Consider the following 12,889-nt stretch of genomic DNA (forward strand, 5'->3'; position numbering starts at 1 on the left):
TAATTTTGTAGACTTCAATCATATCCCCCCTCAGCCGCCTCCTCTCCAAACTAAAGAGTCCCAAACGCTGCAGCCTCTCCTCATAGGGAAGGTGCTCCAGTCCCTCAATCATCCTTGTTGCCCTTCTCTGCACTTTTTCTATCTCCTCAATATCCTTTTTGAGATGCGGCGACCAGAAGTGCACTACTCCTTTTACTACTGAAGTGCACTATTTTATGGGGAAACACAACATTAACCCACTTGCTAAGCAACAAAGATCTAGGCTGCCCAGTGCAATTCACAATGAATATTCACAAAAACAGGATCAGGGATGCTGATCCAAATTAATCTGGGCGACTGTGTGGGCCCATACTTCTTAAGCAGGTCAAAATCATTACCTGTAGCCTTCAAATTCTTCGGATTCAGGTTCCATAACCACAAAGTTGGTAAATATTTTTGGCTCTTCCTTGCAAGCCTTATTAAAACAAAATATATATATAGGGTTTGTTGTTGTTTTTAAAAAAAAGATCACTCCATCCAGAAGGCTCAAGCATAAAAAAAATTATCATCTGAAATCTAAAAAGGGTTTTAATTATGAACTGATACAAGCATAAGTCACTATCAAAATCTGGGTGCCCCACAGTCAATGCAATATTGCTCCTCCCCCATTTTCTTCTTCCCCTACAACATGGCGGGGGAAGGAAAAACCATCTCATTACTCGCTACGTCTTTCCTCTTATGCAACACAAATGAAGGCAAGGCCATTTTAAGCGCGCAAAATCCTTAGTTGTTGCCACTGATAACAATTGAGCTGTTTTTCACCAGCACAGACAGCTGCATATAGTCTTTTGTGCCAACAGAGTACATTCAGCATTTAATCACTAAAACAAGAGGTGCCAAGATTCGGAGATCTCCTTTGTTGCCTTCCTAATCCCAGATCTGCAATACCAGTGTTATGCTTACTGGTTGACAAAGCCAAGCCACTAAGGATAAGCACAAAGGCACACTAAATATCTCAAGGCTGAGCTCTGGTGTAGAAAGCAAGTTCCAACACAGTGGCCAATACAGTTGCCCTAGAAGGCCAATGAATACCATGGAGATCAAGAACCTCCCCCTGATGTCGCCTACTAGGCACTACAATGTACAAAGTTTATTGCCTCTGAATATGGAGGTCCCCTTTAGTCACCAAGGCTAGAAGCTACTGATGGATCTCTCCTCCATCATGATGATGTTGAAGAAGAAGAAGAAGAAGAAGAAGAAGAAGAAGAAGAAGAAGAAGAAGAAGAAGAAGAAGAAGAAGAAGAAGAAGAAGAAGAAGAAGAAGAAGAAGAAGAAGAAGAAGAAGAAAAGGAGGAGGAGGAGGAGGAGGAGTTTGGATTTATATCCCACCTTTCTCTCCTGTAAGGAGACTCAAGGTGGCTTACAAGATCCTTTCCCTTCCTCTCCCCACAACAGACACCTTGTGCGGTAGGTGGGGCTGAGAGAGTTCCAAAGAACCGTGACTATCCCAAGATCGCCCAGCAGGAATGTAGGAGTGCAGAAACACATCTGGCTCACCAGATAAGCTTTTGCCATTCAGGTGGAGGAGTGGGGAATGAAACCCAGTTCTCCAGATTAGAATCTACCTGCTCTTAACCTCTACACCACACTGGTTGTCTCAATTGAAGAACAAAATCTTAAACGAGATGTGTGCAGGCAGACATGCCATTCCAGGAAATCAAGCAAAGCATGAACTGAATGCATTCTATGCAGCACGTTTTTAATCCCACCCTCCCTTTAAGGAATTCAGGGTGTATGCATGGTGCACCATGGAGGACCCATTTTGTCCTCACAACACCTGCGTTAATCCAAGACTGAGCGACTGGCTCAAAGTTATACATACAAGCTTCATGGCAGAGAAGCTTGTTCAGCACTAACCACAATGGCTATCATTCATTCAGGGTTTTTTCACATGAGGCTTTCTTGTTCGATCTGGCCCAATACTGCTCCAATGTTTATGCTGATTTCTGCATGCATTTCTGTGCCTTTAGTTTTCACTTTGGAGTTTTAGCTTTCCCCCTGGTTTATCGCTGGAACGACTGGCTTAGGAACTTTTCTGAATTCCCAGCTTGCTTTTTTTTTAAAGTTAGTCTTCATCACCTTTCCTCAGAGATATGAGGAAAAAAGGCATATCTTCACAAGGAAAGGCAAAGAATCAGAGACTGACTTTTTTTTAAAGGTGAAAGGTGAGAATTCAGAGAACCTGCTTAAACTATCATTACATTATCACTGGAACAACTGGCTGAAGAAGCTTTCTGAATTCCCAGCTTGCTTTTTTAAAAAGTAAGTCTTCATCAACTTTCCTCAGAGATATAAGGGAAAAAAGGCATAACTTTGAAAGGAGGGGCACTCCCCACTACAGGGGCGGCGACAACGCAGCCGCCCCGACGCTGCAGCTGTTGCGCCCCCTCAGCGCGCGTCATCCCTGGCGCTCCTCGAAACGGCGCCTTTTGATGACCCCGCGCAGAGCGCGGGGGTCGTGGGGAAGCCCAGGAGCGCACCAGAAATGACGCGCGCTGGGAGTAGCACACAGCAACCTTTGGTCGAGGTAAGTGGGGAAATGACCAGAGACTTACTTATTTTTTTAAAAAAGTGAAAGCTGAGGATTCAGAGAACCTGCTTAAACGATCATTACAATACTTCAGCAGTATATCGATATATTTTTTTTCAACAAAGAAGGGGGAGGTGCTCTGTCATCACCAATAACACCAACGACGACAGCACCCTCCCTTGAAAATCATCATTACTTAAGGAATGCATGGAAGAAAACAAACTGACTCCACAACTTAGAAAACGCCATGGCGGACAGACGTGAGGCACAAAAGTGACCAAAATGATTCCAATGCCTGTGGATTGTCTCCCAAGAAAAACCGGGAAAAGCCAGGTATGCAGAAAAGCCCTTAGTTCAGATACCTGCACATGAATACATACACCAATTCCAACGCTTGTGGATCGACTCCCAAAAAATCACAAGTCAAGCATGCAAAAAAGCTCTCAGGTTAGATATTTCTATAAGAAACACATAAACTGCACTGAAATACACAGGCAGCTCACACAGCTGGCGTTCCACTCTGTGCTACATTTGCAGAATCACACCGCAGTTACTTCCTAGCACCCCTGCTGCTTATCACAAAAACACACGCTCATATTTCTGACTATTGATGCATGTAATGCAACAGTCCCAGATCTATTGTTTCACATGTTCACATTTCAGATGTTCATAAATGATTTGGAGCCCCCCCCCCCCTCTTTCCACAGGAGGTTATTGTCAAAACATATGCAGTTATGCAATGTAATCAGATGGGAGCCTGCGGCCAACTGCCATGGAGATTAAGTTGTCTGAAATGGACATGGAGCCAGGTCGCTTTATACATGTTTACGAGGGCTTTTAGCTATCACAAATACAACAGAATGGAGTAGACCATGCAATACGTACTTACATCTTCAAGGATCTCAATTTTCAGAGAAGGCTCAAGGTTTACAGGAATTGCCTCAGGCTCTTCTTTCCTACCATCTGCCCAGTACTTTTTCATTTCTTCAGCTGGAATTTTTAAAAAAATACTGCCATTGTGTGCAGTAGAATGGCTAGATCTGAGTCCAGTAGCTGTGATTCACAAAAGCTGACACCCATCGGCTTCTAAGGTGCGGCTGGACTCAAATCTGCATGTACTTGTGTAACTGTAAAACACTCATGCATATTAACATTTCCAGATTAAGGAAATATAAAACATGAAGGTACACTCCCTGGTTTCATATTCTAGGAGGGAGCAGTTGGGACTCATTGTCAAGATAACGGAACTTCTATTAAATTGGAAAATCGTAAAATAAAATGCGCATTTGCAGTGTCTCAGATCTCTGAGATGATAGTATTAGGGAAACGCATGAATAAACGGAGAATTCATATCAGCATTATATTCAACAAAAAATGAGCGAGGGGGAGGATGAGGTACAACCATGAGGTATGAAGGGAGAAAAAGATGCCTTTTTCCTTATATCTCCAGGAGGACTTACTTTAAAAAATAAAAGCTGAGAATTCAGAGAATCTGATTGAACTACCGTTCAAATGCTACAGCGTCACATCAGTATTTTAGGACTGTTTTTTTCCTCCCAAAAAATAAGTACAGGGGTGCTCTGACACCACCAATAACAACACCAACGATGACAGCACCCTCCCTTGAAAACCCTCATCACTGAAGGCACAGGCAGAAGAAAATAACCTGACTCCACAACTCTAAGGGCACTTTCGCACGTGCAGAATAATGAACTTTCAATCCACTTTCAATGCACTTTGCAGCTGGATTTTACTGTGTGAAATAGTAAAATCCACTTGCAAACAATTGTGAAAGTGGACTGAAAGTGCGTTATTCTGCATGTGCGGAAGTGCCCTAAAAATGCACAGGCAGAGGCAGGCGCGCAGAAGTCTCCTGCCCAAACCCAAATCCAATGCTTGTGGATGAACTCCCAGGAAAATCAGGAGTAACTTAAGGTCTTACTCATATGCAGATAATGCACTCAGGTTTGATTAGCTGTGTGAACACTTAACAGAGATACATACCCTGATGGAGTGGGTCGCTCTGATGCAAATCCTTGGTCTGAGAGTGGTGCAACAACATAAGAAAGAGCCTGCTGGATCAGACCAGAGTCCATCTAGTCCAGCACTCTGCTACTCGCAGTGGCCCACCAGGTGCCTTTGGGAGCTCACATGCAGGAGGTGAAAGCAATGGCCTTCTGCAGCTGCTGCTGCTCCCAAGCACCTGCTCTGCTAAGGCATTTGCAATCTCAAATCAAGGAGGAACAAGACTGACATGTGCAATAGATCTTAATATGGTCTTGTAAACCGACACAACCAAGCATTGGGCTGAGCCTCGATTTTCATCCTCCCAAAAAACTGATCAACCAATCAAATTCTTATAATGCCCTGCCTGTGAGAATACTTAAGTACTTTATAATGGGTCAAGAAGGCCAACAAACCTGCTAACTGTGCCCTTGCTATTTCCTCATCCCCTTCCTCTTCTTCTCCAACCCAAGTTTCATGAGCTTCATTCATCGGGGATTTGGTAGGTTTAAGTTCCATTTCTAGAACGTCTGGCAATGTATCAAGTGGAGTGCTATAGAAGTAAAAGAAAAACAAATACTTAAAAACTGCAGCAATACTTTGTGAATACAATGTGAATACTCAAAAACTGCAGCAATGCACCCCCTCTTTCAATACACCGCTGCCACACATATACACTGTGTGTATATATTCCATAGTTTTGTATATATTCCATAGTGTGTATATATTCCATAGTTTTTTTCGTAACTGTGGGACTTGTTTGTACCTCGCAGGTTTCCGTGTTTTCTACAAGACAGCAATACTGCAGCAATACACCCCCTCTTTCAATACACCGCTGCCACACATATACACTCTGTGGCAGCACGTTATTGCTGGGTTACAGGCAGAGCACAGCAACTCACTGCGAGTCAATGCTAACCACAGCTCTTCTCAGCACTAAAAATTTATACTTGTCATTTCTTCTATGAACACAGCAGGTAAAAAAAACACTTCAACTGCTTGCTAACTAAGGCTATAATCCCCTAAAATTAAATCATTCCATTTAATATGAGTAGCTACAAAGCAATAATTTCCAATATCTTAGTGCTGGTACTTTGATTAAACACTACATTAAAAGAGGCAACTAGATCAGGAGCGGTTTCTTTGTGTAAGTGGGCAACTTCATGAATACCTTTTAAATTTCTTAAGCCATAATTTTTCCACATATTTCAAGCTATCCTCTTTGAATTGAAATTCCATAGTTTTTTTCGTAACTGCAGGACTTGTTTGTACCTCGCAGGTTTCCGTGTTTTCTACAAGAAAACAGAATAATGTATTAGCCCCACTCAAACATATTCATATAACAATCACATATCATCATCAGTAATAACTCTTAAGTTCTAGCAACATAAGCAGGAGGGCAGTGAGATAGAGGGGAAGCTCAGGAAAATAACTGTAAGGATCTGATTCATTAGGTGTTGGTACACACATACCCCATATATACTTGTGTATAAGTCGACCCGAATATAAGTCAAGGCACCTAATTTTACCACAAAAAACTGGGAAAACTTATTGACTTGAGTATAAGTCTAGGGTGGGAAATGCAGCAGCTACTGGTAAATTTCAAACATAAAACTAGATATGGTTGGGCGCTATTTGGGGGTCTCTGCCACTGACCCCCATCTCGCTAATCCCAAGGTCTCTGCCAACGACCTCTCCATCCCGCAGCTTGTCCAGCTCACCAAGGTCAACTGGCTGTCACCCGCCAAGAGCCAGGGGCCGGCCGTTGCTGAGAAGAAGGCAGAGGCAGAGAAAGCGGCTGAAAGGGGGAAGGCAGAGAAGAAGGCAAAGGAGAGCAAAGCAGAGAAGGAGGCAGAGAAAGTGGCTGAAAGGGGGGAGGCAGAGAAGAAGGCAGAGGAGAGTGAAACAGAGAAGGAGGCAGAGAAAGCGGCTGAAAGGGGGGAGGCAGAGAAGAAGGCAGAGGAGAGCGAAGCAGAGAAGGAGGCAGAGAAAGCGGCTGAAAGGGGGGAGGCAGAGAAGAAGGCAGAGGAGAGCGAAACAGAGAAGAAGGCAGAGAAAGCGACTGAAAGGGGGGAGGCAGAGAAGAAGGCAGAGGAGAGCGAAGCAGAGAAGGAGGCTGAGAAAGCGGCTGAAAGGGGGGAGGCACAGAAGAAGGCAGAGGAGAGTGAAACAGAGAAGGAGGCAGAGAAAGTGGCTGAAAGGGGGGAGGCAGAGAAGAAGGCAGAGGAGAGCGAAGCAGAGAAAGAGGCAGAGAAAGCGGCTGAAAGGGGGGAGGCAGAGAAGAAGGCAGAGGAGAGCGAAACAGAGAAGGAGGCAGAGAAAGCGACTGAAAGGGGGGAGGTGCATGTTCATTAGACTTGACCCCAGCAATCAGGCCAATGATATCTAGAACTGCCTATTTTCATTCTCCAAACCAGATTCAGATCTTGAATACACACAACTGAATGCTGACAATCCTATTTGGGCAGCTGTTACTGCTCCTAAGAGTATCCTTCATTCATCTTAAGGTGGATCCAGACTAAATTTCCCACTGCTGAATGGAACTTTTTTGCTTGCCTCTTCCCACTGCAGCCCAGCGTTCTCCACAAAATATTATTTCTGGTGGGGACAGGGACCCTGTTGAATGACATTAAAAAGTCCACAGTGGGAAGAGGAAAAGTGGGTTGAAGAAAAATTTAGTTTGGATCCAACTCTTTGCATGAGCGGCTGTGACTGTATGTTGAACAGAAAATCTGCAGCTGTATTTTGTTATTTCTGATGATCTGTTTTTAGAATACAGGGAATTGTTAAATGTTGTACCTTATCTGGAGATGTTACTGCAGTTAGCTTGAAAGACCAGTGCTTATTTGTTCAGGATGAAGAATGCGCTGCCACACAAACATTATTTAGGAGCTATTGTTCTCAAACATTCTCAAACATTATTTAGGATTGCTATTGTTCTATACCTGACCCAGACTGACAACAATGCTCTTCGGTGTGCTTTTGAGGGGAATTTCCACTTCTCCACTGATTTAGTGCTTCCTGGAAATGCCTTGCAGACTCTTCTTCATTGAAGGTACCATGTAGTAAAGACCCACCAGTCTGGCACTTGGTCGCAACTTCTGTGGGTACTGTAAAAACCTCCTGGATTAAGTTAAAGAATTACTTGTGACTAATTGAAATTCATTAATTCCAATATACACTACGCTAAATAAGTAAAAGAGATGCCTGGAGAGAGCTTTTTGTTATACTAAGTCCCCATATGTTTCACTGTAAAAGTTTTGCCAGATGGATCTATGAAATATATATATTGTACATAGGTCAAGAAGCAAGATATCATACACATATGAAAAGCAAATACTGACCAGAGACTTCACTTTGTTCCACAGCAACTAAGTTCTGCTACTGAGTTCAGAATTAGTTTAAGAATTAGAGGTCGTTTCCGCACGGCCACGCTGCGGGCGGGCGTCGGCATAATCATGCCGATGCACCCCCCCGGACCGTTCGCACAGACGGTCCCGGTAGGGGTGGGGAATGTCCCCCGAACGCCTTTCCGTCCCTCCGGCCTTCCAGCGCATCGCACAGGCCAGGGGACAAGCCCCCCTGCCCTGCGCGACAGCCCTGGAGTCGCAGGGCAGGGGGAGGCGTGTCCCCTAGCCTGTGCAACGCGCCAGAAGGCTGGAGGGACAGAAAGGCGTTTGGGAAAGGGGGGGAGAAATGGCACCTTCCAGCCGCTGCCATTCACATGGCAGCGTTTGGAAGCCGCTGTTTTTGAAAAACCTCACTCAGGGAGCGAGGTTCAGAAACAGCGGCTTCATGCTGCTCAGGAGTTGTGAGGCTGGCGCTGCTGCGATGCAGCAGCACCGGCCATGCGAACAGTTTCCCCGGGACGCTGTTTTTAGCATCCCTGGGACGCTGTATTTGGCCCGTGTAGAAAGGTCCAGAGAGACCAGCTCAGCAAGGCCAAGAGCCCCAGGTCAGAATTTAAGCCATAAGTGGCCAAAGTCTACAATCTTAAACTCCATTCAATCTCCTTTTTAGCAATATTTTTTTCATTGTGATTATGTAATTTTCTACAAAACCTCAGGAATAAAGATCAGTGGGTTCATGGTTTTTTTTCCCAGTAAAAATTTTACACCAAAGGGACACCAACGTTTCTGCTAAACATGTTGCTTCTAGGTTCAGTTATTTGTATTTTTAATTTCTATGCAACAGTACTTAGTACTGCTATTGATTTGTGGTCTTAAGGGCGGGAGAGGAGCTGGAGGGAAGCTGGAATCGGGGAGAACAGAAACAAACCCATGCAGAGGTTTTTCACATTTCCTATGAAGTAATTAAAGAAGTCAAAACCTTCCTCTAAAGTATCCCACAAGAGTGAGCTCACATAAATATTCACTGGTTTCTAGAGAGCTGTAGCTGTCATCTGTGAGATGTCTGAGTTACATGATATGTTTCCCACTGAGCGCAGCAGTGGCGTAGTGGTTAAGAGCAGCTGCATTCTAATCTGGAGGAACCGGGTTTGATTTCCCACTCTGCCGCTTGAGCTGTGGAGGTTTATCTGGGGAATTCAGATTAGCCTGTGCACTTCCACACATGCCAGCTGGGTGACCTTGGGCTAGTCACAGCTCTTTGGAGCTCTCTCAGCCCCACCCACCTCACAGGGTGTTTGTTGTGTGGGGGAAGGGAAAGGAGAGTGTCAGCCCCTTTGAGTCTCCTGCAGGAGAGAAAGGGGGGATAAAAATCCAAACTCTTTTTCTTCTTCTTCTTATAGGGAAACATATCGTGTAACTCAGACATCTCACAGACGACAGCTACAGCTCTCTAGAAACCAGTGAATATAGCAGTCAGAGGTCTGGGAGACATGAAATCAAATTCCCCTATCTCTGTGCTGAACTCACTGATGACTCTCTGGGTGACTTTGGGTCAGTCATTCTCCCTCACTGTAGCTCACCTCACAGAACCGTTATGTTGATTTTGCTATGGGGGAACAATGTATACCACACCGCAGCTCCTCAGAAGAAAGGAAAGATTAAAAAAAGATATACTAACTAGAAAGATAGGCAGAAAAAATGTACTTTGGTGGAGAGGATAGGCTATGAAGATTATAAATAAACTCATCTTCTCACAAGCACATCTGAGGGGAAAGAAGATCTCAGGACTCCATGAGTAGAGACAAACCCACAAAGATTAAACTATTAATGGTATTATGGCAAAAATAATGCCAGCTATTATTAAACTCTCACTGCAGAGTCAGGGACTGGATTTTGGGAGGCATCTTAAAAGCTACCAAACTGCAGCAGACGGTTATTTTACCTTGCCTTTTTCCGCAGAAATGATGCATGCTCTACCTAAACATGCATTATGTAACAACACCGTACTGAACTATATTTAGACTTGTTTTTAAGAGAAGCCTGTTCCCCATTCTTCACTCCAAATTACGGCTTTTGAAAAAAAAAGTATAAAAAGAAACATTTTGCAAAGTATAACAAGAGCTACAAATGAAAAAAACCACAACATGCAGAGAGAGAGTGTCTTCATTTCTCTAAAATAATACAAAACCATCATGAAGTTGGCTTGTACAAAGTTCTCAAACCAGAGGTTCTGGACCCTTTATTAGAAGAGTTGGTTTTTATACCCTGAGCTGTGGAGCCTTATCTGGGGAATTCAGATTAGCACTCCCACACATGCCAGCTGGGTGACCTTGGGCTAGTCACAGCTTTTAGGAGCTCTCTCAGCCCCACCCACCTCACAGGGTGTTTGTTGTGAGGGGGGAAGGAGATTGTAAGCCCCTTTGAGTCTCCTGCAGGAGAGAAAGGGAGGATATAAATCCAAACTCTTCTTCTTCTACCTTTAAAGAGTCTCGAAGTGGCTTACGATCACCTTCCCTTTCCCTCCTTACAGCAGACACCTTGTGAGGTAGGAGAAGATGAGAGCATTCGAAGAAAACTGTGACTGGCCCAAGGTCACCCAGCAGGCTTCAAGTTGAGAGGAGAATCAAACCTGATGCTCAAGATTAGAGTACATCACTCCTAACCACTGTACCACAAAGGTTACTAGAAGGTTAGAGATTAAATTTGGGGCCTCCTGCTTGCAACATATGTGCTCTACAACAGAATTACAATTTACTTTTGTCTGTTTTTTTATTTACTTAAAAAAATAAAACAAACATTTTCTTTTGTCTAAGGGCTTCCTTGCCTGTGGCCTGAAGCTATAGCTAGCTGAGAAAATGTCATTCCCAGCAGGAAACAAAGATGGTAAAGCTCCTTCTGCCATCCTAGTCAACTATTTCCCACTCTTCCCATTACTCCCCCAGACTTATTTCACAAAGAGAAAGGGGGGGTTGCTCATGAACAGGGAGGGGGGCAAAGAAAGGAGCAATTCTGTGTACATTTATAAGGTCACCAAGGACTATTCTCTCTCTCTCTCTCTCTCTCTCTCTCTCACACACACACACACAGACTACGCTTTTTCAAAAGAGGTGCTTGCAATAAGCAATATCCTCCCAATAATGTCCAGAGGGAAGAGCACATATCACTGGTTTATATAAAGTTAAATTTCAGTGCATACATACATACATACATACATACATACATACATACAGAGAGAGAGAGAGAGAGAGAGAGAGAGAGAGAGAGAGAGAGAGTTCTCTGCATATGGAAAGCTAGCAATTCAGGGAACAGGGTTTCAGATGACATTTCTCTGTAGCATGGTACAGAACTGTACAAAGCTGTATGCTGGAGTCCTTCTGCTTCTAGATGTGATGGGTAAAGCTGAAGGATAAAAATACCACAGGGACATCACACAGATCTGCATACTCAAAGGGTTCTGACAAATCTAACCGATACACAGAATCCTGCCGCAGCTGACAGTTTGCTTGAGAAAGGGTTAATGGAACCTTGCAGAGAGACGCCAGCTGAACCGGTGGAGCCTGAACTCACACAGTCAACTGGCTCAGAACTAATCAGCAGGACTAAAGAAAATCTGCTAGCAGCTCTGGGTCTCCAGATGCAAGCCTGCACTGCAGATGGAAATTGAGAGTGGCCTTAAAGGAGAGACGTCACTCAGCAAGGCTACAGGCATTACCCAGAGCCTTTGCAGGAGCAGTCCCAGGCAAGTAGCTCTGAGAAATAAAAAGCCTTGGGAAGAACTACAATTGTGGTTCCAAGTGTTGTTCTACCTGACCTTGCCTGCACACCACTGCTGTCTCCAGACCATGACAATGGACTGACTTCGGACCTTGATTCTTGGATCCTCCTGGTTGGTGTACATTTGACTACTGGCCTGACTGACCTCTCTCTGGACTCTCCCATGGACTTGGTATATTCCCTGCCGAACTGTCAGCAGCCCAGCCCTGGCTCTGGCCTCCGCAGCACACCAGCCCCGCCCAGCCTGCACATCTCTGGATGGGGCTGCCAGTCCCACGGATTGCAGGAGGAAAGGGAAAGCCAAGTCCACTGAAATCAATGGAACGTCATCGTGCTGCATTCTGAATGGATCACATCTGGTAACTTAAAGAGACAGAACAGCTCCACTAACATACTTCTTAGATTACCTCTATAGCACCTGCTGGCGTTTCCGGTAAACGTGAAGAATTGTCTGATAGAGCCTCTGAGAAATTAACTTCTTTCTTCTGTTCATAATGTATCTTGCTGTTAGATTCATCAGGGTAGATATTTTTCAGGAACTGCTGAGCTGCCTGTAGTTTCTCCACTGGAATGTGTGGTTTTGCCTATGGGAAAAAAGAGCAGCCATATACTGAATTCAAAAGAAAACACAGAACATTGAAGGTTTTTGCATGATTGGCAGCAGAGGGCCAGAGCGCCAAGCCTGGGTGGCACCATATACTAAACCTGGTTGAAGAGAGGTGCCTGTCCAGAAAGAACACATGAAAATATACAACCACGGACCTACAGCACCTTGGGTATACCTGCAAAGCCACCTATGCAGCTATCCACGCAAAAGCTGAAACGAGTAGTCCAAATAGTGTCTTCCTTTTCAATGTTGGCCAACTCTATCGGGACACTGTTTTGATCATTAGCAGGGCAATCTACACTTAGAAGAGTGTAACTCAGCTTAGCATCACAGCGCGGGCTGCCCAGAACTGGCGCACAGTACAATATAATCATGTTAGTGCATTTCCGTTGAACATAAGAACAAGCCAGCTGGATCAGACCAGAGTCCATCTAGTCCAGCACTCTGCTACTCGCAGTGGCCCACCAGGTGCCTTTGGGAGCTCACATGCAGGATGTGAAAGCAATGGCCTTCTGCGGCTGTTGCTCCCAAGCACCTGGACTGTTAAGGCATTTGCAATCTCAGATCAAAGAGGATCAAGATTGG

The 12,889-nt window shown here is 44.5% G+C and overlaps 1 protein-coding gene across 9 annotated transcripts in view; it reads right to left on the minus strand.

The window, feature by feature from the left end:
- Positions 1 to 12,889, minus strand: part of ZBBX (zinc finger B-box domain containing) — a 50,246-nt gene that overhangs the window by 15,748 nt on the left and 21,609 nt on the right. For all 9 annotated transcript variants that reach the window (XM_048506788.1, XM_048506786.1, XM_048506789.1 and 6 more), the window contains 6 exons: positions 12,105 to 12,281; positions 7,519 to 7,696; positions 5,745 to 5,865; positions 4,990 to 5,126; positions 3,459 to 3,559; positions 378 to 454 (listed from right to left, as the gene is read on the minus strand). In XM_048506788.1, the coding sequence (XP_048362745.1) occupies positions 378 to 454; positions 3,459 to 3,559; positions 4,990 to 5,126; positions 5,745 to 5,865; positions 7,519 to 7,696; positions 12,105 to 12,281 (791 nt within the window). The remainder of the gene's footprint in view (positions 1 to 377; positions 455 to 3,458; positions 3,560 to 4,989; positions 5,127 to 5,744; positions 5,866 to 7,518; positions 7,697 to 12,104; positions 12,282 to 12,889) is intronic.

This window comes from Sphaerodactylus townsendi, linkage group LG08 (assembly GCF_021028975.2).
Source record: "Sphaerodactylus townsendi isolate TG3544 linkage group LG08, MPM_Stown_v2.3, whole genome shotgun sequence".
Classification (NCBI taxonomy): domain Eukaryota; kingdom Metazoa; phylum Chordata; class Lepidosauria; order Squamata; family Sphaerodactylidae; genus Sphaerodactylus; species Sphaerodactylus townsendi.